This window comes from Sinocyclocheilus grahami, unplaced genomic scaffold (assembly GCF_001515645.1).
Source record: "Sinocyclocheilus grahami isolate Dianchi unplaced genomic scaffold, SAMN03320097.WGS_v1.1 scaffold1377.1, whole genome shotgun sequence".
NCBI lineage: Eukaryota > Metazoa > Chordata > Actinopteri > Cypriniformes > Cyprinidae > Sinocyclocheilus > Sinocyclocheilus grahami.
Genome location: NW_015506556.1, coordinates 58314 through 86059, shown reverse-complemented (window position 1 = coordinate 86059; position 27746 = coordinate 58314). Strand labels below are relative to the sequence as shown.

The following is a 27746-nucleotide window of genomic DNA, read 5'->3' as shown; positions in this document are numbered from 1 at the left end:
TCTGTGTTTGAAACCCAAGGCCTTACAGAGCCAAAACAAACTGTGTTTTTATATGAAGATAACTGGTTTCAGACAGGCTTTCAAGGCACCAATTTAGTTTAGTATGTAGCTGTGCTCTTGATTCAGTGTTTATACATGTTGGAATTCAGTCTACTACCCATCTGTTCCTCTCCTGAGGCCTGAGACCAGCAGAATGGCCTGCTGCCACTGTACTTCTCCCATCATCTTCAGCATGACTGAAGATGAATCCTTGTTGTAGGAAGATGCTGTTATCTTCAAAGTATTTCAGAGAATATGCAGAGTGTCGGAGTTTGATTTATGACTGTTTGGTATCATTTTCGAACGCCGCTCAGTAACTCCATTTTAGATAGAAACAGCAGAAAAATCTAATCAACAGCCGGGCCTCTGGGAGCTTTGGTGTGCACTGAGCTGCACAGAAGCCCTGTGCTGATGCTGTTGTTATTGTTTTTAGCCCTTCTGTCCTGGTATAATATCCAGTAAATAATAAACAGGCAAAATTAAAGTGTCATTGTTTTAATAGGGAGCTAAGTCAGGCATCACTGTTACTATTGCTCAGACATTTGAAGAACCACTAGTATTAAAATTTAGTGTGTAAATCGTCCTGCACTGTTTGTGCTACAGACATGACTGATACAGTACCTCAAATCATGGTAATAATCATTTTCACCTGGAGATCTAAGCTTGCATTATAGAAGGGACCTGAGGCATATTTAGCCACCAGAATATAACCCCTCAGCAGTTCCTGGTTCGAAACCAGCAAGCTCTTAGGGTCAGTGTTTAGTCAGTTTTTCCAGCCTGAAATAATAGTTTCCTTCAGATTCAGTACCAGTTTTGGAGGAAAAACACCAGTAGAGATTTAGACCACTAAGCAAACACCCACAGTAGCCGAGTTTACGGCAAAACATATATGGTAACACTTTAGTATAGGGACCAATTCTCACTATTAACTAGTTACTTATTAGCATGCTTATTATTAACATATTGGCTGTTAATTAGTGCTTATAAAGCACATGTTCTGCATGACTATATTCTACATCCATAATCCTACCCAATAACCAAACTTAACAACTATCTTATTAACTAGTAATAAGCCGCAAAAGTCATTGTTATTGGTTTGTTAATGTTATATTTATATATATATATGTATATATATATATATATATATTGAATTTTTTTAAATTAAAAATATCTAACATTTTCGTTGTTTTAAGCATAAACCAAAATAAATGTAGTTAATAAATCGGAAGTAGCAACACACCTTTTCTTCTGTAGTGTGATATACATCTGAGTAAAATGGATTATAATAGACTTGGTTCTATCCATTGAGTGTTGACTGGATGGAGGCAGATATGAATGGAAACTTGCAGCCGGTTGTAAGAATGGGAGTTTATGTGGACTAAATGACTGGAGAGTCTGATATATGTCCCATACAGGAAAGATCCAGTTATGGCATTTTGACTAAAACATAGCAAGGTCGAAAAATTGTACAAAATAAAACACATGCACAGATGAAATGTTCGCAGTTAAATCAATAAAATGCATTTTGAAAATACAGTTGATCGAAATGAAATGATTTTCCATTTCATGCTGACTGAAAAAAACAATAAGCTTCAGAAAAGAGAAATAAAGAACACATTAAAAAACATTTTTTTTTCAAACCATTATCTTGTTTTGCACTTATTTTGCTTCAAGTTTATATTGTTTCAAAGATATTTAAGAATATTTTTACTAAAAAAACAAGACAAAAATACTGATTGCCACCCAGAACACCTTATTAATGGCATAGCAACACATTAAAAACCATTTAGAACACCTTAGGTACTGCATTGTAGCAATCTGCAACAAAGTTTTATATACTGTAGGCACAACTCTCAGTGAAATGGCAAGTTCTGTCATGAAGCTCTAGATGGCACAGGCTGATGGGTCGTTAATGCAGATTGATGATATTCACAAAGCTTAACTGCTTGGCACAAGCTGATTTGTTCATGTTGCGTACGTAGCCAGTGATCTTACTGCTTTACATTTAAATGGCTGATTAGTGTTCACTAGAGCAGTTCGCAGCGCATGGACCTTCAGAGATCTTCTGAAACCCTCCACCTCCCCAGCTCCACCTGTATAGATCTACTACAGGTTATTATGATGCTACTTGTGCAGCAGCAGTCTTAAATACTCACAGCACCGTATTGGCGTATGTATTGGCAGTAGCAAGTTCTTGTGTTTGCTTTGCAGCAGCAATAATCTACAACAACAACAGCAGCGTAGCAGATCTATTCTGCCAAGACCAAATACAGTAACATTGTCATATCATTACCATGCTAAAATCATCCGAGAGTTGTCATGATAGAAATATATTTTCCACTGAAAATATAAAAATCTAGTTTTAGTGTTAATTTCTTGTGATGGGGGGACAGCTTGTTTCAGTGTTGGGGAGAGTGAGTGATTATTTTGCTTTTGTGTGTGTGTCAAAAAGGCACAGCTCTAGATTTAAAAGGAAGTATCGTGCTGTGTGACACTGTGACGCTGGGGATGGGGCTCTGCGGCCGAGAGAGAGAGAGAACAGCAGGTTAGTGGAATCAGAAGCCTTCACTAATCCCATTAGCTGTGCACAAATTGATGCACGGGAACGAGCCGAGTGAGGATGACTGCGTTAATCCTACCTCACTGACACCGGACCTGGTCAGGAAATGAAAGCTCAAGAGGTGTTTGGCACCTCATGCAGTCTTTAATTAATATCTCCAGCAGCATTACCGTCACCGTAGCACTGCCTCGAGAAGACGAGCAGGATGTGCTCACTTTTACACGGGAAGTGTGGTTGACGGGCGGCCGGCTGGGCCAATGGAGAAGCGCCAGGATAGAAAGGATGTATTGTGCTGCATTCTCTCGCATCCTTTCCCCCACAGCCGCCTCCCTCCTGCTGCCGCTAAGGCCGGCCTCCGCTACTCTGGTATCCTGGATACGCTTCACAGCACCGCCAGCCGATTGGCTGGGAAGGATGAGAGGAAAAAAAACAGGAGCAAAAACAGTCAATTCAGGGAGATGGACGGATGGTTTTTGCTAGAGCCGCTAAGCACAGATGCAGCAACCATTTCCGCCCCTCAGCTTTGCGTTTTGCAAAAGAGACGGTGAAAAGAGAAGGTATTTCAAGTGCGTTTATCAGATCCAAGGGAATTAGCACGGCCGTGTGTTTAAGCAGAGCAGAAGGACGAGGGACGGGAACGAGGGGGAGGCAGCGAAGGTGAGCATACAAGGAGAAAAACAGACAGGAACGGGCACAAAATAGCACAGAAGGAGAAGAATACATGGAGGCAGAGAGACACATCCACCCCTGCTCCTGACATCAGCAGTGCGCGGGGAAAGATCCGAGGGGAGTGAGGGACGAGGAGGAGGAAGATAGCGCACACGCGAGAGAAAGAGAAAGAGAGAGAAGGGAACGGAAAGGAAGTGAGCAGGTAACTGTGGACGTGGAGGCTCTTCCCCCTCCCCCTCACGTTTCACCGAGAACACTGAGCAGATCCGGCCAGCAAACCGTGTGCCGAGTGTTTGCGCACAGACCTCTAGGCGAGGGGGTTTCCGCCGCCATGGCTCGTGGAGGCCAGCGAACGACGTCTCGGCAGGGCATGGCTCACTTCCTGTTGCGGTGCAACCTCAGCCCGGAGGCCCAGAAGTTGGTGGTGTTCGTCATCATGATGTTGCTGGTCATCATCAACGTAGTGCTGATGTTCCTGCTGGCCTTCCAGTAGGGCGCAGCCGCAGTGAGGAGAAAGAGCGAGGGGAGGGGTGGAGAGGAAGACAAGGAGGACAAGGAGGAGGAGGAGGGAAAGTTGGTCCCTCTCGCTCACTCGTGGATGGGTTTTCAGGATGCAGACATCACAGTGCAGGTAACAGGAATGGATGTGACTGTGTGTGAGGTTGGCGGCATTCAGCCAGAAGTAATATGCTGGGATGGCAGCATGTTAATTATTTACCAAACTGTAACCACTCTTGAGTGGCTTCTAGGGGTCAGGCTTTGATTTCATCTTTGAAGTCATCTGAGGGCACCTTTAGACGTTTTGTCTGCTTCTGTAGGTAGGTTTGGGTGTTTATGTGTGGGAGCCTTTGAATGACTGTGCTTGATTTCTTGTTGTGTAACTGTCAACTTATGGATCTATATGCTTTGATTCTGACTAGCGAGCACAATAAACATGGTGTTTTTGGCCCATGTGAGGCTTTCTTTTATGCTAGACTTTGTCCCAGAGGGATCTGCGCAGTCCTTTCACTGGTGAGCAAAAAAAAGAGGTCACACTGGTGAGCTTGACATGGTTATAGTGGGGTTATAGTTTAGTAGAGCAGCATGGTGTGAGGAATAAAAACCCAGAAGGAAACAAATGGGAAAATCAAACCAATGAACTTTGCATGGTTTGGCTCAGCAAAAATGGAATTCTGGAAATATTTGGATACTAGAACATCAAGACTAGTTTTAAAAACCTTGTTCATTCATGATCATTCATAATTTTCATTAGTTTTTTGTATGTTTGTACAATATGTGCCAGGGCTGTTTCTGATCATCTTTGAACAAACCAAGAAGCTGTAACTCACAGGCCGTGAAGAGGAGGCACATGGGAAAGTATGTGGGTGTGTCGCTAGGCAACAGGGTACATAGGCACAGCTGTGGTGATGAGAATGCTGAGCTCTGGATTCAGGGGGTGTATATTCAGCCTTTGAGTCCATCGGTGCTGTGAGCACAAAGTATGGACAGAGAACAGAGTGTGATTATTACATCAGCACCGATAGATCACGTTTAGCTGTGTAGCAGAGATGGTTTGATGGAGGCTGTTAAGCTTGCCAGGATTTCACTTCATTTTCTCTGTAGCCAAGCTGAACAGTGTGACAATATATTACCCTCCTTTTAGTTTACTTTGCCAAATCAATCCTTGCAAGCAGAAAGCGGAAACTTAAAATGACCACTCATTGAAAAAGCAGACTGCAGACAGAAAAGCCTTAATTTGGTAATTCTTTCTCCAGTGATACATTGCATTTTGGTTTTGGTTAAGTGCACAGAATGAAGGGTTGTATATCATTGCATGATAACACGTTATGCCATTGAGATACTAAAACAGGCAGTGAAATTGAATGCTCTGTGTTGTTACAAAGTATTTAAAAACATTTTTTAATTTTTTTTTGCAGCGTAGTAAGGCAAACGTTCATCCTTTAAATAGCATATATGTGTGTGTGTGTGTGTGGGGATATGATGAGTAATTAAAGCCATCCAACATTATAGTATAACTGAAAACCAGGCCTAAAACTTCACATTATCACATTGTTTTTATTTATCATGTATTAACAATTACATTTAATTTAGGTGAACTTAAAACAATAAATTGAAAAAATCAACACACTCTACATCAACAAATGGAAGAATAATTACTTCCATTTATTTGCACAAATATAATGAAGTAATAATTAATTAATGTTTACTAAAGCATTTTAATACTCTACATGAACATTGCTGAGTGATTATTGTGTTAACAGTTGAGTTTTGAATTTATTAGTGCTGTCAAACGATTAATCGCAATTAATCACATCCAAAATAAAAGTTTTTGTTTACATTATGTGTGTACACTGTGTATATTTATTATGTATAAATACAAACACATGCATGTATATATTTAAGAAAAATATGTTGTTTATATATTAATTATTATTAAATATATTTATATGTAATATAAAATATAAGAATATAAATATATGTATATACATGTAAATATTTTCAAATTATATAGTGTATGTGTGTGTATTTATATATACATAATAAATATACACAGTACACATACATATATTATGTAAACAAAAGCTTTTATTTTGGATGCGATTAATCGTTTGACAGCACTAGAATTTATGCATTGACAGATAGTTTGATCTGACTTTTGTATTCATTTTGCAACTTGAAATTAATTTAGAGAATCCATTACATATGTCATGCAAAACTTCAAATAAAAAATGCATTAAAACCCTCACAATAGTGTTGTATATTTTAACACCTGCAAAATCCTAACAAATAAATTGTAAATATTCAATATATTTCTCAGCTCCAATGTAAACTGCATGTTGCTGTACAGTGTGTATTAAACAGCAAGAACAAACAAGTGTAAGAATTTCTATATACTAGTCACATAAATGAAATTAAGCAATGAAATGAAATGCAACTGTGATTAAAGGCTTATTACTTTTCATTTACATACACATTTGCTATTATACTCATATTAAAGTAGTTTCTGCTGTAATATGATCAGTTACATTATACAGGCAATGTTTTGCCATTCTGTTTTGCCTTCATCTTGTGTCTCAATAGCTGATCAGTGATGGCAGCGTGTGTGCGGAGGCTCTATGGGACCACGTCACCATGGACGACCAGGAGCTGGGCTTCAAAGCTGGAGACGTCATCGAAGTAGTGGACGCCACAAACAAGGAGTGGTGGTGGGGCCGGGTGCTGGATAGTGAGGGCTGGTTCCCCGCCAGCTTTGTTCGGGTAAAGGAGAACAGATTTCCCGCTCATAACAAAAAAATTGGATTACTGTCACATTATGTCATCACTATATTACATTAGGCTAGAATGAGGGGTCATCAGTACACCAGTGTTCTTTTTGCCAAGTACATTGGTAAAAGCCACTGCACAGTGAACATTTAGGACCAGATTTACATGCTTGAGACCACAATCCCATAAGAGCGCCAACGGGAGTGGAAAGTTCTGCAGGTGATCCTGATGACAATGTGGAAATTAAAGAACACAGACGCAGTCAGATCATTTCCATAACGACCAACGCAATCAACCAAGAGCAGTGCAAGTTATTGCAGATTTTAAGCACAAAATGGGTTAAGACATGCTTTTCTGGCATGTTAAATAATTGCACAAATGCCAGTAAATTGACTACTGCAGACCTAAATCGCATTGCATGATTTATTCAAATACTCTCCTCCCATAAATTTTGAACCTGCAAATGTATATGCAGTAAGGTCAGCCACAAAAATAACTGTCAGTACCTTTTCATCTGTAATTTTTCACTGTCTTTAGTAAATCCTGACGGTATTAACCTATTCGTTATTGGTAGTTACGGGTGAACCAAGATGAGCCCATGGAGGAATACTTAGCCCATCTGGACGGGGCCTCGGAGGGGGGTGGGGCCAGCATGGGGGGCCCCTTAGGGCCCGGTCTGCCCTGCAAGGAGCAGATGAGAGCCAACGTCATCAATGAGATCATGAGCACAGAGAGGGATTACATCAAACACCTGAAGGACATCTGTGAGGTCAGTTTGCCACATGGCTCTGATCAATCGGTTCTACTTCAGCATGTGGATCTTGTTTCAGAGCATTACAATGTCTATAGAGTCACTCGGCTCTCTGTTTACATGCTGAGAGAATGACCTGATTCATATCAGCTGCTCCATAATCCAACTAGCTTTGCTATAGCATTAAACCTTTGACTTACTCACTTTGGCTTCCAGGGCTATATAAAACAGTGTCGGAAGAGGACAGATATGTTTACTGAGGAGCAACTGCGCACTATCTTTGGGAACATCGATGAGCTCTACCGTTTCCAGAAGAAGTTTCTCAAAGCCTTGGAGAAGAAATTCAACAAAGACCATCCTCACCTCAGCGAGATTGGCTCCTGCTTCTTAGAGCATGTAAGCTGACTTCCATGTAGGCGGTGATGTAGGATGCAGTTTTTTAGGTTTGGAATTTTATTCTGTTCTCTTCACTTCTTTTCCATCCAGCAAACAAACTTTCAGATCTACTCTGAATATTGCAACAACCACCCCAATGCCTGCGTGCAGCTCTCCAAACTGATGAAGATCAAGAAGTATGTGTTCTTCTTTGAGGCCTGTCGCCTGCTCCAGAAGATGATCGACATTTCCTTGGATGGATTCCTGCTTACTCCTGTTCAGAAGATCTGCAAGTATCCTCTGCAGCTGGCTGAGCTGCTGAAGTACACCAACCCACAGCACAGGTAATGAGGTCTACACAACTGCCTGCTGTTACACATTTACTACACGCTCATGATGTAATTGGGTACCCATTCAAAAGATACTAATATAAAGGTGTATCTTTTGAAAGGGTACTAACTTTTCCACAGTTTTTCTGAGAGTTGACTGTATGTCCCCATTGATGTGTGATTTAGCTATAAAATATAAATGATTTTTTGTCAAGCATTTTGACATTTTGACTTTATTTAATAGAGATCTTGAAATTAAGCACATATGTGACCCTGGACAACAAAACCATCACAAGTCATAAGGGTCAATTTTTCGAAAATGAGATTTATACATCATCTGGAAGCTGAATAAATAAGCTTTCCATTGATGTATGGTTTGTTAGGATAGGACAATATTTGGCCGAGATACAACTATTTGAAAATCTGGAATCTGAGGGTGCGAAAAAAAATCTAAATATTGAGAAAATCACCTTTAAATTTGTTCAAAGGAAGTTCTTAGCACAGCATATTACTAATCAAAAGTTTTAATATATTTACTGTAGGAAATTTACAAAATATCTTCATGGAACATTTTTGGCATAAAAGAAAAATCTAAAATTTTGACCCATACAATGTATTTTTGGCTATTGCTACAAATATACCCCAGCGACTTAAGACTGGCTTTGTGCTCCAGGGTCACATATGAGCACATTTAGCTCTCTTTTAAATAAAGATATCTAAATAAAATGTGAATTATTTGTGTAGATGACACTTTAAAAATCATGAGTGTTCTTCATTCATGTCACTTGCAACAAAATAACTGCATCGAAACATATGGCATATATGCATGTCTGTAAATAAGAAATTAAACACTTTCCCCCCACACTTTATGAATATAATTGGTGATATTTCACTTGGTTGAGCATCAGTGATAATCAAGTGTCATCATATAAATCATATAAATAAAAATACAGATACATATACTAGTGTTCAAAAGATTGGCTCAGAAGTCTTTTTTAAAGAAATGAATACTTTTTATTCAGCAAATCGAAAAGTAAGAAGGACAAAATATTTATTTTTCATTGTCTTTAAATGAAATGCTGTTTTTTTAACTGTCTATTCATCCTGAAATAATACATAAGAAATGAAGAATGTATAAGAAATAAGAAAATGTAATAAGAAATGTTTCTTGATCGCCAGATAAGCATGTTAAAATGGTTTCTGAAGGATCATGTGACACTGAAGACTCCAGAAAATGTAGCTTTGCCATAACAGGAATAAACTACTTTTGAAAATAAATTCTAAAAAAAAAAAAAAAAAGTAATTTATTCCTGTGATGGCAAAGCTGCTTTTTCAAAATATTTGATCCAAATGGACATTGTTACCCAGTAGATTAAAAATCTCAATGCAATAACAAAGGAAAAAGATCTATAATTAATGAGCGCTAATGGATGATAATAAATTGCTGAATCAGTGTTTTGAATTATTTGATTCACATCTTACTAATTGGCATTTCCAATCTCATATATTTTGCTTTTCAGAGATTATAAGGATGTGGAAGCTGCCTTAAATGCAATGAAGAATGTGGCTCGACTGATCAATGAGAGAAAGAGGCGTCTGGAGAATATCGACAAAATTGCTCAGTGGCAAAGCTCCATAGAAGACTGGGAGGTAAATTACATGAGCATCTTGGATAATATTCACACACTGATTCACTCCAGAACTGTGTGGTCTCACAGGCTCTTTTCCCCTTCATTAGGGTGAAGACATCTTGAGCAGGAGCTCTGATCTGATTTTCTCAGGAGACCTGACCAAGATCTCCCAGCCACAGGGCAAAGGCCAGCAGCGAATGTTCTTTCTCTTTGACCACCAACTGGTTTTCTGTAAGAAGGTCAGTCGCTTACCATGCCAGTGAGAGCAGAATTACTGTCATTTATGGCAGATGGTTTTTATGTGAGTTAAAGTAGTTATTTTATATGATTGTTCTACTTGCTTGGCACCACAGGATCTGCTTCGGAGGGACATCCTGTACTACAAGGGTCGGTTAGACATGGATCAGATGCAAGTGGTGGATGTGGAGGATGGGAAGGATAAGGACTTTAACGTGAGTGTGAAGAATGCCTTGAAATTATGTTCTCCTGGGGGAGAGGAGGTCCACCTTCTGTGTGCCAAGAAACCCGAGCAGAAGCAGCGCTGGCTGCGAGCCTTTGCGGATGAACGGGAACAGGTCCAGCACGACCTCGAAACAGGTGAACAGGCTCTTGGAAGCGCAAATAAAAGCATTGATTTTATTGTCCACAGTCTTTAAATTGATTATTTTCACAGTCATCCTGCATCATTTGTTCTCCATCAACAAAAATGGACGTACATGACAACTTGAAATCATTTGGTGATTGAATTTACAATTTCCACCTATCAGACGATAAAACAAAAATCATCTAGAATTACATCCTCAGTCATATCTAGGGACCAGAAAGGCTTGGGCTCTTTTAAATTAAGCCAGTAAGCAACAACCTATGATACCCTGGCAACCAGAGTTATTTTAGTATTAATGATATATTATTTATATGCTATAGCTATAGTTTTTATTAATATTTTGAATTTATATATATATATATATTAGGGATGCACGATATTGGATTTTTGCTGATATCGGATATGCCGATATTTTTCAACTAATTTTGGCCGATAGCCGATGCCGATATATTCCCTTTTGTTTGGAAACACCAAGTCTCTCCTGTGTGGAAATTATAAGCAAATTATTTTTACCTTTGGTTAGTTTTTAACAAGAACTTATTTGTTAGAATTAAATAAACAATAATGAAGTTCTTTTATAATGCGAGTAAACGTATTCCTCCTATCGGCAAGACATATCGTCATAATTTTTCATATCTGGCCGATGCCGATATGTACATTTAAAGCCATTATCGGCCAATTCTGATATCCGTCCGATAATATCGTGCATCCCTAATATACATATATATATGTGTGTGATTTTATTTTTATATTTTCAGTTTTCCTTTAAATTTATTCATATTTCAGTCATTTTTATATCTTATTTTAAAATATTAATATATAGGTATAATATATTTAGATTTTTTTTATTTCAGTTTTACTTCAGGTTTTGTTTTTATTTATAGCAGTTAGTTATTTTAGTACTTAAGCTTTGTTAACAATAGTAACCCAGAGGCAACTATCATTAATGTACATTCAAACTGTTAGCTGTTAAGTATTCATATTCGCTGATCTGTTTAGGTTTATATAATGTTTGTACATGACAGAAGTGTTGGTCTGTTCCCCACAGTTGATTAATTGTATTAATGTTTTTGGTTTGTCCTCCTAACAGGTTTTACGATCACAGAGGTCCAGAAGAAGCAGGCCATGTTGAATGCATCTAAAAGTCATCCAACAGGAAAGCCCAAAGGTGAATTTCAGCTGTTTTGTCAAGTTGACTTGTGTCTTTTCTGTTATTATTACATGCTGGAGATCCAGGATATAGTGTGGCGACTGAAATCATTCCAGTTTAGCGTGTAGTGAATGAGTTGTGTCATGTGTGGTCACTGTTCATCTGTTCACAAGCACATGTTTGACCATGTTTGTGTTGTGTTTCATTATTACCTCTCTGCCCTGGAACAGCATTAGCTTTACAGCATCTTTTGGCACTCAGAACTCCTTCACTTCTTCACCCAAAAACTTCCAAGTGCCTACGTTTTTCTGAACCTTCAGGACCTCTGGCTCCCAGGGCCACCTTAACTTCACCTCTCCTCCCTGAAGGCCCTCAGCGTAGGCAGGGGCGGGGGGTTAGGGTGCCCCCTGGGGTCCTGCGCAGGGCAATATCTTGGGTGTCCTCTCAAAGTAGAGAGCCGATCGAGTAGCCCAGGGTAATTCCACAGTGTGTTAGTGTGACTTATCTGCTTAATATAACTGAGGCTGGGTCAAAATATCGATTTTCTGATTAATCATGATCAATATTTGAATCAATATATACCAGAGTTTGCAGTCTAAATTGAATATGATCAAATAAAAAGATGAAATAGCAGCTTTTTTTGAGTTTTCCAAACAGGGTGCATACAATAACATGCGGCATGACTGGTGTAGTCTGATTCACGAACATATTCATGAACAAAAGACTCTTTTATACCAGATATTTGAAGTGAATTAACAACATTCAAAGTAACTAATGTAGTCCAATTAGCTAACTAATGAACCTTTTAACCAGAACCATACAGAGCAATCAGTGTAGTGTGATTCACAAACAAATGGCTCTTTAAAACTAGTTATTTGTAGTGAATAACAACATGCAATGTAGTTTTATTCACAAACAAATGACTCTTTTTAATTGGATCTTTTCAGTGAATCAAAGAATTACAGCGCAACCAGTGTAGCCCAATCCACAAACAAATGGATCTTTTAAAATGATTATTTTTAGTGAATCAAACCATGCAGAACAAACAATGTAGTCTTATTCACAGACAAATGACTCTTTTAAACTGGATCTTTTTAGTGAATTAAAAATGCACCTCGCAAACAGTGTGCGCCAATTCACAAACAAATGACTCTCTTAAACCAGTTATTTTTCCTGAATCAAAAACACACAGCAGAACCAGTGTAGCCCAATTCACAAACAACTGAATCTTTCAAATTGGTTATTTTTAGTGAATCAAAAAATGTAATGTGATTCAAAAGACTCTTATGAGCCAGTTGTTTTTAAGAATCATTAAACTTTTGCCAATCTTTTATGGGAGTTTCTAACTAAAATATGAGTTCATATTTTTACATAATTTTAATGTGAATTATTTTAATAATATAAAAATAGCAGTTTTGCATAAGAAAATCAATTTGAAGTGTTCACACACAGAGCATGAATGATTCAGTTATTGTATCTGGTAAATAAATGGCATGATTTTTTTGTAATGCACAAGATGTACAGCATTAGCTGAGGTGAGAATCACTTTCATATGCATGATCAAATGGAATCGAATCAGAAAATCTGTACCCATACCCCAACCTTTTTATTTAATTTTTTTACAGTAACTGATCTAGTTTCTGTAATTCACTGGCAACCCATCCTTCCCTAATAAGTACACACTTAACCCATTTACAGCATTACATTCAATAATATCAGCATACTCTAAACTGGTCTGACCAAAACACGCTCGTCTACTAAACCCATGTGTACATCTGTGTCCCGTTCTCTAATGACCGAAATCTCTCGGGTCCTGACCCTTTGTTTATGTCCTCTTTCCCACAGCTGTGACCAGGCCCTACTATGACTTCCTGCTGCGTCAGAAGCACCCCACGCTTCCCACCTCCCTGCCCCAGCAGCAGGTCATCATGTTGGCCGAACCCAAACGCAAGACCTCCAATTTCTGGCACAACATCGGACGCTTGACACCGTTCAAAAAATGAGAGACTCGGTACATTCGCGGTTGTGCCTGAACTTGTGTTTTTATCCCAGTGTAACATGTTTATTTTTAATGTCCAATTGCGAAAGCACTTTATGGGTTGGTTACAATCATCGCTCCCAGACGTTGTGGAACTTTGTGGGAGGGCGTTCCCGCTTTGTTATTATTAACGTCGAAAAAGACGGCTAATACTGCTCAACCGCTACACTTTCCGGCACTAACACGACTACTGCTGCAAGTCATCGTACGGACACGCTTCATCGAAAGAGCCCCGCTTGAAGAGAGGACTTCTTTATATGTTGGTTAATTTATTTTCAGTGTATGCCAGCTATCCACAGTGCCCAACTACTAGCTTTTGTATGTAATTTGATACTTTTGTGTATCCCATGATGATGTTTGAAGTTTTAAAGGGTTCCGCACAAGATAAAATTAGACCGGGTTGAGATTTATTACTGTATTATCTTCCTGGAGGCTGTTGCTCGAAGTCCGTCGATATCATGTCAGTCTGTGTATGCAACTATCAACTCCCTACTTTCTCCTCTGAAATGAAACGTAGACGACGTCCCATCGGTACTCACCGTTTCAGATGAGTGTTTCATGTATGTGCTCATTTGATTCTGCTGCCTAATGACTCCTCTGTAACGAACTTCTCTTTGAGAAGTTTGCCATTCCAAACCTAACCCAGATATTGTGATGGGGGTTGCATGAATTTGCTGTGAAACTCGACATTTTCAACCCAAATAAAATTCTCAATATTCTGTCATTCTGATAATGGTACTATTAAATTAAAGGCTATGTTTGACAGCTGTCAAATATGTATGATTATCTTTGATCACAGAACAGAGTATGTTAATAAAACGCATTTCTAAGTGTTATGAATCTGACATTTGGGGAACGGAAAACTGATGTTTAATATTTTGAATGTTGAAAGACTTTCTATTCCAGCTTAATGTGCAAGTAAAACGTTTGTAGTTTGTATTTCCCAAAGAGCAGCCCAACCAGTGTTATTTTATTATAATTTATCTAATAGTATAGCGTTTATTCATATTTTGAATAAGTTTTCATTTTATATTTTCAGTTTATTTAAACAACCCTGTTATAATTTCCTCGCCTTCCACTTGTTCCAAACCTGTAAGAGTTTCTTCTGTTGAACACAAAAGAAGATATTTTGAAGAATGCTGGTAATTAAACAGTTGACGGTAGATATTGACATCTACAGTATAGCATGGGAAAAAATATTATTTTTTCCCCATACTATAGAGGTCAATGGCTAGTGTTTACCAACATTCTTCAAAATATCTTTTTTTGTGTTCAATAGGATTTTCATTAAAGCAATTATAAAAAAGTTTTGTACATACAATTCTATAAAATATTCTTTAAATTTACTTTTGAAAGAAATTGTACTAATTTTACTGGGTCCATCTTATAAAACAAGTCCTTAAGGGTTTGTCCTGATAATAACCTTTGTCTCATGACATTAAGTATCGGGCAGACCAAAAGCACATGTTTCACCGTCAAGTGAGTCGCGCAATATTGACATTTTGGTGCTTCTTCACCAATCAATAAATGTCCATATGGCATGTCCAATACGACACCTTGTATACACAACTTGGTCATGCCTAGATTTAAAAAATATATATATCTTGTTCCTACAACAGAATTTATTTCAAAAAGCTTATTTTGACATTCTTCCCATTCCGCTTGCCATTTCTTCAGCTTTAGCTCAGTTTTATTTTTAATTAACATTAACACAGCTTTTGTCCAGGGAGTGTTTGGTAACCATTTCCACACACTATCACTATTTTTGCAGTTCTGTTAGGTGCCACTACAGTGAAATAACATACTGCACCAGTAATAAGAGGTGTGTTAGTAGGTTTTAGCTGCAGTGTTTACATTTACATTTTCACAAATTGAAAATACTGCCACCCAGTGGTCAAAATTCAGGTCAGCATATCAGTTCACTGTTACTATGGTGTTTTTTTTTTATTAGCATCCAGTGTGTGCAGCTTGGTCTGTGACCTTGAAACAAGACAGTATGATTAAAAAAAAATTATTTTCTAAAAAAAACTGAAAGATCACTTTAAACCGCACCAGGTTCCTATAATATTTATTAGAGCTTCATAGGACATTATAGCACAATCAATTAGTTTAGCAGTAAAAAATAATCAGTTGGCACATAAATCTGATGAATAGTTGGCAATCTCGGACTGCTTTTTGTTACTGTAAGGCTACTATGACGCCCCTCGAATGGCAGAAGAGACGTTCACACAACAGGACATGGCAGTGTAGAAGACTTTTATATTGCTTTGCGCTACATTAAACTCTGATCTTTCTCTGATCACATCTGGAGTGTTACTCTTGTCAAATCACATCTATAATGTGATTTTTTTTTTTTTTTTTGCACTTCTCGCTGGCCTTAATTGAGCAGCTCCAAGTAGGTAATTGGCACTTTGCCTTTCTGATTCCCCCTTTGCCCCATCAGCCAATCAGAGTCCATGCCTGGCACACTGCTCACGGTGATCACCTGATGGAAATTTTTGATAATTAAGACTTATAATTCATTTTATGCCAATCTAAAATGACGTGATGAAGGCCCACCTCATCGGCGAGTAGAGAGAGCTCACTGCTGCTGGCAGCGTCGTAGTCGTAGAGCACACGAGCCTTGCGGGTGCCTGAGGTGCTGCGGAGCTCGTTGAGTGCGGGTGAGGCACACACACACACACACACACACACACACACACACACACAATTAGGCAGAATGACAGTCTTGGTCACCATAAACTTTCATTTTATGGGGGAAAAAAAAGCAATGAAGGTGAATGGTGACCTCGGCTGTCGGGCCATAATAACAATATCCCTTTGTGCTCCACCATCATACAGATATGAGGGTGGGTAAATTATGACAGAACATTCAATTTGTCTGAACTGTCCCGTTAAGAAAATACAACCTGGTTAAAAACAAACACAAGTTAAGACACTAGACACCTTTAAGGTCACTTCAAGAAATGTACCTGCACAGCACGACTGAGGAAAGTGCCCGCGTCCGCTGCTAGTCGTCTAACGTTGAACTCCATGTCTGTGTGTTTATAAAATACTGATGTTTCAAACGATCAGTCTGAGCTGAAGCCTGTTAGCAAACACAGATTAGCCTGCTATAGCCTCTCTCCGTCCGGCCAAAACACTTATGAATTCAGCTCGCTTTGTCGTAATAAGCGTATAGTCCATGTAAGAAGATATGAGAAGATAACCAATTAAAAATAAACGCGTAAAGCTGTACGTGTTAAGGCTGTCTGGTATAGGTATTGTGGTGTATCTGTCAGTAGTGTAGCTGCTAACGCAGATCAGCCAGCAGCTGTTAGGAGTGAGGAGCAGGGTTGCCAGATTTTCACAACAAAACCCGCCCAATTGCTACTCAAAACTAGCTCAATCATGTTTCGAGAGAGATCCCCCGGTAAAAATCACATTGCGGTGAGGTAAAACCATACCCTGCCTCTCAATGTTCATACTATCCAAACCAATTAAAAATAAACGCGTAAAGCTGTACGTGTTAAGGCTGTCTGGTATAGGTATTGTGGTGTATCTGTCAGTAGTGTAGCTGCTAACGCAGATCAGCCAGCAGCTGTTAGGAGTGAGGAGCAGGGTTGCCAGATTTTCACAACAAAACCCGCCCAATTGCTACTCAAAGCTAGCTCAATCATGTTTCGAGAGAGAGCCCCCGGTAAAAATCACATTGCGGTGAGGTAAAACCATACCCTGCCTCTAAATGTTCATACTATCCATCCTAAATAGTATGTGACATTGGAATAAGTGTGTCCCAAAGCATAGTATGTTGAAAAGAGTATGTTGAAAAGTCCCCGGATGGTCTACTATTTCAGGTCGAGTTTGAAGCGTGGATCCGTGCACACTCTAAACTTAAACTTAATATGGCTAAAATTGCCCACAATCCATTGCGCTTTGGCGAAGGATTCGGTCCAGAACTACAAACACGTTAGAAAGACTACAAACATGGCGGATGCGCGCGATCGACGGTTAGGTAGAGAGGTTTTCAAAAAGGGGTTTGAGTTACTAATCATCAACATTTAACCTGGTAAAAAAAATATTTATTTATTGTTATCTGTATTATATTTCATCTGCAACAGCAGTGTGAACTTTTATAAATATCCATTTGGTCGTTAACTTTTAAATGCATCATTATGCAGAAAATATGAGCAGAGTTCTCTGCATGAAAGTCCCCGGACTGGCAGATCAACGAGCTACTTTTTTTCTCTCTAGTTTGGTAGGAAGTTAAATTAAATGAAATGTGGAGGATGTTAACTGTGAAAAGATGATTGACAGGCCAATTTAGAGGGTGTGTGTAACAGGTGCGACAGAGCGGTCCGTTAAAGACAATTGTGTGACGTGATAGTATGTCCCAAAGCTTGCCTGCTCTACTACTACACACTCAAAAGTGTGTACTTTTTCTTCACCAAAAGAGTATACTTTAAGGGCGTAGTATAAGTAAGCACATAACGTTTCCATTCAAAGTTGCGAATTTAACTGCGCAAAATTAGAATATCGATTAAAGGGGTCCTATTATACTCTTTTACAAAGTCTTGATTTTGTTTTGGGGGAGTACTAGAACAGGCTCTCATACTAGGTTGTTCAAAAAACACATTATTTTTCACATATTTTACATTATTATAACACCTCTCTCCCCAGTCTGGCATGAACGGCTCGAATAGTTCCTGTATCAAATGAAGGCCCGCCTTCTGAAAGACGAAATGTGCTGTGATTGGTTAGCTGGGCCAGTGTGTGCTGTGATTGGCAGCACTCAGCGCCTGGTCGGGAAATGTCATGCCCCTTACCATAGCCGCCTGAGAGCTTCAGAGTAAATATTGCGTCAAAATCAAATCAATTTGAGTGCGAATTAAACCCGGATGATTGTAAACACTCTAAGTTCATCTGCCTTGAGAAAGCTAGCGTGTCTCCGACATAGTGATAACACTCATTGCCTTCTCTAGAGCAGCTCAACCAGGTCTCGTCGATATCTGTGATATCACAAATCCCGGAAAATATGCGTTGTAGTCCAAACGTGTCGTTCGTTGTAGTTTTTGAAAAGTGATTTCTGTTAAATAAAATATCTCCTTTTGAAGTGGACTTTGAGCTGTAACTTTGCAGATCTTTTTTATGCTCAAACAGCAACATTACAGACTAACTAAAGTTGAAAAAGTGAAAAAGCATAATAGGACCCCTTTAAAACCTTTGCGAACAAGCACCGTTTCCATCCAACGAGTCAAAGAGAACAAAATCATCACTTCCTGATAAACTGGCACTATACATCACTAAGAAAAGTAGGAGAAGCTACTGAATGTAATAATTTTCCTATATAACAAATTACTTGCACCTCAGAACGAGCAGACGAAACACATGAATGAATGAATGCGGTTATTGCTTTCGGAGGTGGATGCTGCTGTTTGGGAACGCAGTCGTGTAACAGTTCTGGGAGGCAATTATACAGAAATACTTTGATTTCCGAATGACCATATAACAACATTTCAGATGCTGTGGAACAAGATCGTTCCGCTGGTTAGTCAGGATTTACCGTCCCATAGCGCAAAGTCACATTACTTTTTTTGATGCGCTTGGAGGAATTTATTCGCAAAATGCATTTCCATCTCCCATTATTCGCATTAACCCTTGATCGCACAAGTGAAAAACCACCTCAAGCGAGCGTAAAAACCTTTTTGCGAATTAAGGCATTTTTATTCGAAATTCAGCATTTCCATCTCTAGATTCTGATGCGATACTTCAAAATGCGCATAAAAGCAGGGTGATGGAAACCCAGCTATTGAGACCCAGCAAAAGACTGTAAAAACATGGACGTAGTGTCCGTGACGTCACTCGCACAAGTCAAAAACCACCTCAAGCGAGCGTAAAAACCTTTTTGCGAATTAAGGCATTTTTATTCGAAATTCAGCATTTCCATCTCTAGATTCTGATGCGATACTTCAAAATGCGCATAAAAGCAGGGTGATGGAAACCCAGCTATTGAGACCCAGCAAAAGACTGTAAAAACATGGACGTAGTGTCCGTGACGTCACCCGTAGTTGAGTGGGCGGAGCGGACCGTCGCCATCTTGGCAGCGCGTCACTCCTGGATAATCGAAAATGGGCAAAGAGGCGGGAGCTGGTTGCTGAAGCCACGCCCACCTAGCGCGACGGCCGCTGCACTCCACAAATGGGCAAAGAGGCGGGAGCTGGTTGCTGAAGCCACGCCCACCTAGCGCGACGGCAGCTGCAATCCACCTGTCACTCAAGTGGCCACGCCCTTAATTATGCAGAACTTTAAGGCTTAATATAATTTAAACAGATGAGTTAATAAAACATTCACCCCCTCACAGTTGTCATGAAGGCCAAAATTAGCTATATAGACCAAAATAATTTTTTGAACCAGGCTGTAAACGTTTTTTTTGTGTTGTAAAGTTGGTCATTTTAACATGGGGAGTCTAATGGGATTGACTCCCTTTTGCAGCCACCCTCTTCCGTGTTGGCTTCACCAGAGAGAGCAGGAGGTTGAATACACCTTTTTGGTGGGGTTCCCCTGGTAAAATTCGCATTTTAGGGGCTAAATATCACGTTATTGGGGTCGCTTAAACCCGCAGACATGAAAAAGCAAGTGTTAAAGTAGCCCAATTCCGCGGGAAAACCGCGTACTTGGCAACACTGGTGAGGAGGAAGTGTGGAGATAGCCAACGGACGTGCCTCAAACCCTAGTGTGCAGCCTGCTTTACACAGCAGTTTGACCATCAAATACATTATTAGTAATTAATAATTCTAATTAATAATATTTTTAATATTTATTCTTATTAATAATAATAATAATAATTATACGTTTCAATAAATCCACAGAAATCGATCAACAAATGATAGGAAATAAAATATTTATTGTTTAGAAATAATAATGCTAATAACATTATTAATAGGAAAGAATAATATATTGGTGTGTTCTGAGAACTTGAAAAATCTCTAATATAACTGATATCAAATATTATAAAAGGTTTTATTTATATATAAAACTGCTGAGGTTTTCGTAAAGTCCACTAGATGGCGCTGCTAACAGTCAGAACAGGTTGTCTCTTAACTCTTTTGAGTAGATGATTTTATTTGACATTTTAATAGAGTAATAACAAGACAAATACAAAGTGTGTTCACTGAACATGAGTTTAATGCCACAGTGTGTCAATTTCTGCATGCCATGTTGTGATTTAATAAAACAAAGGTATCAAGTTTTAACTTCATAATATTTCAAGCTAAAACGTTCATTAATTGTATCATCAAAATCACAACAGCCATGAAAACTCAGAAGAACTTGGGTGATTACATAATTATATCCAGTTATCATCCACTTATTTACTTTGCATACTAAAAAGTTTAAAGCTGTTGGAGAGTAACAACTTTCTTTGCGAGAACCAACAAAGTGTTGTATCGCAAAGTCTTGCTTTTCCAGGAACTTGGGGTTCCTTCAAGTCCAACCTGAAAAAACAAGTGTCACAGTATTAGAGCCATTACAAAACTGCAAGAGTAACTGCATAGTCGTTCTGTCATGTATGTATGACATAATCATCCAATTAAAGATTGTAATGGGTTGGTCAGAAAGATACAGAACAGAACAGATAGCACAAAAAGAATTTGACCTTAATTACATAAAGCCTACTTTGTTTTATGGATAGAACAATGCGGTCAAACAGATCACAAGGTCATGATTTTTGGCAGTACCTGAGCGCCAATGCAGGCGCCGATGAAGGAGCTCCTGCTACAGGTGCATCCACCGCAGCTCATAGTGTCCCGAATAGCCTGCTCATAGCCACTGGCTGTCAGAACCCCATGCAGTGCTGCCTGGAATGCACCCGGCAAACCTGAGAGACATGATAAAGCTGCTGAAATACCTGTGACTAACTGTATTGTGTGCAAAGGATAGACATAAGAGAATAATAAAAGGTTATCAGCTGCAGGTAACTAACCTCAAGTATTTGGAAACACAGTGGGAATGAGCTCTTTGGGTTTCTTGCTCAGATTGTCCTTTACTTGATGAATGTGTCCTAAATTAGAAAATTAAAACAAAAATAAGTTTGATTTCTGATATTAAAGGGGTCATATGATGCTTTTTTAAAGATCATTATTTTGTGTATTTGGTGTAACAGAATATGTTGACATGCTTTAATGTTCAAAAAACACATTCTTTTTCAAATACTGCACATTATTGTAGGTCCTCTATGCCCCGCCTCTTTCAAACACTTCGTTTTCTACAAAGTCCCTCCTTCCGACAAGCACAGTCTGCTCTGATTGGCCAGCTGACCCAGTGCATTGTGATTGGCCGAACACCGCAAGCACTCGTCGGAAATGTAACGCCCCTTACCATAATTGCAAGCTTCATCTTTCAAAATAAATGTAAAGACAGAGCCCGAAAGGGGAACAGAGTCGCGTGACAGACACAGTGATGAAGCTGGTATGTGTTTGCAGTACACAAGCCACGGTTAAGACAGCTGACTCCACTGTGATGTGACCCCCTCCCCCCCCTTCTCTCTCTCTCTCTCTAAATGCATCTACTTTCAGAAGGCCAAATAAAGTGCTTTTGCTTTAGCCTAGAAACACACAGCGTCTCCCTGACATGGCTGCTACTAACTGCGGTTACTGAAACCACGCCTTCTTTCTTTGCATGAACATTTGGAACATTATGCAAATATTTCCACATAGTGAGGTAGATATTTGGGGGCGTGTTAGAACGAGCCGTTTTAGGGGGGCGTGGCAGAGTCTTACCTTTGATAAAGAATATCTTTTTGGTTTTGAGACTTTAGTCTTTGCAACTTCAGGGATCTTATCTATGCACAATCAGCTTGTAACACTCCAAAGAGAAAGGAAAACTTGAAATCGCATCATATGACCCCTTTAAATTATGTCTTTGTGAGATATGCAAAGTTTCACATGAATCCTGCCAAATGTAAACATGCCCTAAGTATCCAGCTCACAATACTAATAACAATTTAAAGCGGTGTATACCAATTATAGCTTTGTCCAACTCCTGAGGGTTTTTTCTGTTTGGGTCATTGAGCTGTTTCAGCACTGCATCCAAGGCCTTGGGATCAGGACCATTCAGGATGAAATGCTCCAAGAACCTGAAGAAAAAAGAAATTGAACACTGATACGTCCTATTATATTATTGGGATCAGCTCCTATATCATTTCCTCACACATTCTAATTTGTGATTTGCCACCATTCTATGTTGGAAACCAAAATAAATAGCCTAGTTTCTGAGGCAAGCTGTGCTAAGCTGCATGTACACATCTCATGTCAATCATACTGTATATTACCAACCTAGCAGCAGCGAGAGTTACTGCCACACATATGTCATTGTTTTGCGTGACACGGGTGGCTTCCTCAACTCTCTCCAACATCTCTGGTTTTCCAGCATAGCATGCTACAATGGGAGCCAGCTTTGCCACTCCATCTATTTGGTTATCAGTTTCACAGCCTGAAAAGTGTCACAATAAAGATTTAATATATTATATTGCTTTATTATCTCCTTCCAAATTACTGAAAATGTTATTATAATTATATATTTGAAAAACATTCAAATGAATTAGTATTTATTAGCAATAATGTGGCTACACAAAATATTTGTGATGGTTATCTGACTTCATTTTCAGCAACATAACTGACAGTACCTGTCTCTGGCTTGCCTGCATCCACATTTTTAATAAAGCTCTTAAGGCTTGCTTGTCTCCAGGGTCCTTCAATAGGTAGTTGAGGCCTGGGAGCTTGAGAACAAAAATAAGTAAAAGTCATGAATAATTCAGGAAAACTCATATTTGAAAACAAAACAAACACCATCTGTCTAGGTTTATGAGTCAAAATGACAAACATGCAAATTCAAATGGTTCTATTGTTAACTAGAAATATATCTTTTTTAAATAAAGTATAGCTGAAATAAAATAAAAATATTACATGAAATACTTTAACTAAACGAAAGTTTGAAATGTTTCCTTGGCAACTAACTAATATAAGCTTAAGCTGAAGCACTAAAAATGAAAAAATAAATAAATAAAACATCAAACTAAGCAAAAAAACTAACAAAACTGAGATATAAATATATGAAAGCTGAATAGTAATATAAAAATAAAAAAATAAATAAAAATGACAAAAGCACATAACAAATTACTAAAAATGAAAGTAAAATTACAATGAAAACGGAAAATGAAAATATAAAAGCTTGTATTGTATGTATATTTATAATATATAATTTTATAATTAGAAATCAAATAACATAAATGACATATAAATATATAAATATAATTACACACACACACACGTATATATATATATATATATACTGTACACACAATTGTTTGTATTGTAATATAAAGGATCATTTGAGCTGTCATAGTGTAGAAAAACAAACACATCAAATATTTCAAGAAGAACTAATAAAAAAAGTAAACAAATATGAAAATGTTGCGGTGCAGTAGATTAATTTACCTCCTTTGTCTCTGTAAGGATTATTGACTGGTGTGTCATATTCAGATCCAGGTCCAAAGAATTTGTAGGTGCGCTGCTTCAAATCTTCCACATTCAGACCTGTTTGAACCAACAAATAAATAACTCAATATTCAACATCCCATTAACCACAACATGGTCAAATAATATGGTGATATTCATACCATCCTAGTCAGATTTTCAAACACAGTTTCGCCTTTCATATTCTTACATACTGGAATGTATCTATCTTGTATTTTTCACCTTCACACTCAGACAGGGACTCCAGGAGGACGAATGCTTGATCTCCATAGCAGCTCTGCTGTCCAGTGTTCCTCCTGTAGAATGGGTTTGCAGACTCAGGGCGGAATTCAGGCTCAGGACTCTGAGAGAGCAACACGCTCAGCTTCTGCAGGTCATAGACCCAATGGAGCGGTTGTGCTGCAGAATGTACAGTACCAACAAAAATGTGATTATAGGATAATACAGTGTTCATGTTTCACACATTACCTGCAACTATAATTATAATGTATGATTACATTGCATCTCCATAAAATAATGTCAGTTTATACTTGTAAATGCTTATGTAAATACATTGTCTGCGTCAATTCAGTTGTGATATATTAGAGATGTTTATATGTTATATAAATATGTTTTGTTATATAAAAGGCTTTTTGGTATATTTTGTTACTAGTATTCGCAAGTAATGCAAACCTGCAGCATCGGCAACAGCTGATCCAATGATTGCTCCGATAGCCCTGTCAGCCAGGGCAAGAGCCATCTGTGACAGCAAGATAAAACGCCCGTAGCCTGTTAAACAGAACCCAAATAAATAAAAGAGAAACTGTAGCGCTTACCTTATGTAGCTTAGAATATATACGTCGTCAGCAACATACACACATGAAACTCGTACTAATGGTTAATACAGTTTAAAACGAAACTGTTTCTCACCTTGAAATCTTATGTTCTTCGAGCGAAGTCTGAAGTGTACAAGTTACACAACACATTTAATGTGAAAGCGCTTGTGTTATGGAACTGCGTTTTCCGTGCTGCTGATTGGATGCAATTAAGCACGTGACAACGCAACGTAGCAACGCACGTGCAATGTATTTGTTTGTAGACTGGTTTTAATATTTTATAAAAATGTAAAATATAGGCAATGCCTGATTTAACTAACTAAATAAAAAAGAACAACAATTGCAATTCATTTTTATACATTTGCTACTCGCCAATTCATTCATTTTATTAACTGAAACACCCGAAATATGACAACTTTCGCATTCATACAATTATCTGAATCGTCTAATAATGATAATCGTTTTACTGAAATACTCATTATTTCAGATAAATATGCACATCTGCATTACTGGAAGAGCATATATAACGTACTGTCTGTGTGTGAGTTTAACTGTTACTCTAAACCCACTTCTCCTTCGTTGTTTGTTTAATGATCAGCTCTGGAAAGCCATGTTCAATACATCTGGAATGTCCTCTAATTCACACTAAAAGGGATTATTTTGCCTATAAAAGCTGCAAATTATTGCATTACACTACATCATGTGTGTATGTGTGTATATGTATATATATATATATATGTGTGTGTGTGTGTGTGTGTGTGTATGTATATGTATATACATATATACACATACACACACACACACACCTTGCTACGTGTACTGTGTTAGGCTAACCGAGACTTGTCATTTGCACTTATATATTGTTGCTCTTTTGTTAGTTTTGACTGCTTTTATTGTCCTCATTTGTAAGTCGTTTTGGATAAAAGCGTCTGCTAAAAGACTAAATGAATAAAATAAAACATCATAATGTTTTTCTTTGTTATAACATTATTAATCCTACATGATTGACATTCTTTTTTTGTTTGTTTTTACAGTTTTAACAGAGTAATACAAATGCCTTCAAATCCAGGATGATATTTACAGGAAGGATAGATATCTGCAAGAGATCTAAATAAATAAGACCTTCTGTAGTTAACAGAGTCAATCTGATAGTCAAAACTAACGGAAAAGGAAGCGCATTTGATTGGGGGGGAGGGGGGGGTGAAATTATCCTACTATGGTGAAGACTTGCTCCTTAATATTCATGAGATGAATCTTCGCCACTGGAAGATCAACAACGCAGCGTCAACAATATTAATGAATATTCATAAGCTAAGACTTCATCATTGGAAGATTGCGATGCAATGCCGCACTCTACACTTATTACAAAACCTTTGCCGTACTAGAATTCGTAACTCCGCGGATGGGGATTTATAGTTTTGGTAGACCGCGGATAAACCCAAATTAGTGCGCACAAGTCTCCGTTTTGGCAACTAAGAGCGCAAGCTCAAAAAGAAAGAAAGAAACAAACACAGTGTAACGCAAGGTGTGCGCTCTGCTTCGGCTGTTTCTACAGTTTAGCTTCATTCAGATGTGTCAGATTTATTTCACAGTTGTTGGGTTTAATTTTATACGCGCATTATGGAGTACTGGAGGCAGTGCAGCTTGTGGCTGATCAATTGTAAAGTTTTGCCCCGGAATCATCGGGTCACGGCGGATTCGGCGCAGGTTTTTGATTTGGCCCAAACTCTTCGGGATGGGGTGCTTCTGTGCCAGCTGCTGAACAATCTCAGACCCGACACCATTAACCTGAAAGAGATCAATCTCAGACCACAGATGTCACAGGTGAGCGCAAATAGACAGTCTAGCGTTATTTTATTATTGCTTATGGACTAATTTGCATTTTTTATATACTCCATTTTTTTAATATAGCCTACTCTAATTTTTAATGTACTCCAGTTACGGAAACACTAACCTACCCACACAACTTTGGACTCAATGGCATGTTCAGTATGTGATTATCTATTTCAGTGCCTTTCATTTTAACCTGCATATTATATATATATAGTATATTTTGACATTTTTAGTTAAAGTCATTTAAGGCTTTATAGTAGGTACTAGCCAGTGCCATAGTAATACAAGTGGCCCCAGTGCAAGTGGTAGAATAGACTTCTCTTCACAAAGGGCCTAGTGGTAGATATATACACAGCTCTCTTTGTATACGGCATCATTCAGTCAGTCTGCAAAACACTCAACAAACTGGGTAAACATTGAGCTAATGAAACATCAATTTTAAATGTACATCGTGTTTTGGTAGGGACCCAAAAGACATCCAGATGAATGTTCTGTCTGTGTAAGTAAGTGTTTAGGGCTGAGAAGTCTCAGGCAGTCTGCCCAGGCCCGAACAACTCTTCCCAGATGCCCCTGTTTCACTCCAGTGACCTGATAAAATCCAACTTTGATCTGACTGATTTTTAAACTTACAAATCCATCCTTCTGGATTGACGAGACACAGTCAGTCTCCATCAGACAACGGAAAAGAGCAATTTTCAACAACATCCCTTGTTGCGTTAGTCGGCATTCCTGTCACTTATCTGGCTCATTCAAATGGTGTATTTTGATAAGTGTGGTTTTAGTGCTTTGGAATTAATTCACATTCATTTAAATGCAATTGTGAACTAATGGCATTAAATTGTTTAAATTAAATTCAATCATGACAATAGACTGATAGTAGTGTGAAGTTCCTCATACTTTATGTCATTTTCAAAGTTGGTCTCTTGTGCATAGTAAGAAAAAATATTGTTAATAGCACCTATTAGGCAAGAGAGTCTGTTTGTGATTAGTTGGAAATCTCATTTCCTTATCTACAGGGAAAAAACGTAATGATTCCACTAATTCATCTATCTCAAGGCCACATTTTCACAAAAAATTCCCATGATATCCTCAAAATGCTTTATCCTGGCATTTGCATTTACATTTTGTTTTGTAATCTTTTACCCCCCCCCCCCCCCCCCCCCAACCACAAAACAAA

General features: G+C 38.3%; 3 protein-coding genes and 1 long non-coding RNA gene across 5 annotated transcripts in view; 2 read left to right on the top strand and 2 right to left on the bottom strand.

Annotated features, from left to right (window-relative positions):
- Positions 1 to 2402: 2402 nt before the first annotated feature.
- On the top strand, positions 2403 to 14129 carry LOC107569745 (rho guanine nucleotide exchange factor 4-like). Its single transcript, XM_016255894.1, has 10 exons — positions 2403 to 3899; positions 6350 to 6526; positions 7107 to 7301; positions 7500 to 7679; positions 7770 to 8002; positions 9508 to 9637; positions 9726 to 9857; positions 9972 to 10215; positions 11313 to 11390; positions 13218 to 14129. Exons 1-10 carry the CDS (start codon positions 3867 to 3869, stop codon positions 13373 to 13375), a joined length of 1560 nt encoding a protein of 519 aa, XP_016111380.1. The 5' UTR covers positions 2403 to 3866; the 3' UTR covers positions 13376 to 14129.
- Positions 14130 to 15734: 1605 nt separating this feature from the next.
- LOC107569744 (uncharacterized) lies at positions 15735 to 16073 on the bottom strand. Its single transcript, XR_001606941.1, has 2 exons — positions 15970 to 16073; positions 15735 to 15895 (listed from the first exon to the last, which is right to left on the bottom strand). It is a non-coding gene; the product is annotated as an uncharacterized lncRNA (long non-coding RNA).
- A 4479-nt stretch (positions 16074 to 20552) lies between these two features.
- LOC107569742 (crystallin J1C-like) lies at positions 20553 to 24925 on the bottom strand. Of its 2 annotated transcripts, none has more exons than XM_016255890.1 (10): positions 24831 to 24925; positions 24594 to 24689; positions 24144 to 24320; positions 23883 to 23981; positions 23072 to 23164; positions 22722 to 22878; positions 22407 to 22522; positions 21371 to 21448; positions 21126 to 21265; positions 20553 to 20882 (listed from the first exon to the last, which is right to left on the bottom strand). In XM_016255890.1, the coding sequence occupies exons 2-10, from the start codon at positions 24658 to 24660 to the stop codon at positions 20781 to 20783; spliced, it is 1029 nt and encodes a 342-aa protein (XP_016111376.1). In that variant the 5' UTR covers positions 24661 to 24689; positions 24831 to 24925; the 3' UTR covers positions 20553 to 20780. The 2 variants fall into 2 exon arrangements, with proteins under 2 accessions (XP_016111376.1, XP_016111377.1); XM_016255891.1 differs by having other exon boundaries at positions 24594 to 24660.
- A 1198-nt stretch (positions 24926 to 26123) lies between these two features.
- Positions 26124 to 27746, top strand: part of LOC107569735 (guanine nucleotide exchange factor VAV3-like) — a gene marked incomplete at its 3' end in the record, with an annotated part of 45126 nt that continues 43503 nt past the window's right edge. Inside the window, exon 1 of the mRNA XM_016255885.1 lies at positions 26124 to 26560. Within this exon, the coding sequence (XP_016111371.1) occupies positions 26357 to 26560 (204 nt within the window). The remainder of the gene's footprint in view (positions 26561 to 27746) is intronic.

Excerpts from the sequence above, each read along its gene's own strand:
- LOC107569745 (XM_016255894.1), top strand. The coding sequence starts at position 3,867 with ATGGGTTTTCAGGATGCAGACATCACAGTGCAG. Across the intron at positions 8,003-9,507 it reads TACACCAACCCACAGCACAG|AGATTATAAGGATGTGGAAG; the intron begins GTAATGAGGTCT and ends TTTGCTTTTCAG. Across the intron at positions 11,391-13,217 it reads TCCAACAGGAAAGCCCAAAG|CTGTGACCAGGCCCTACTAT; the intron begins GTGAATTTCAGC and ends TCTTTCCCACAG.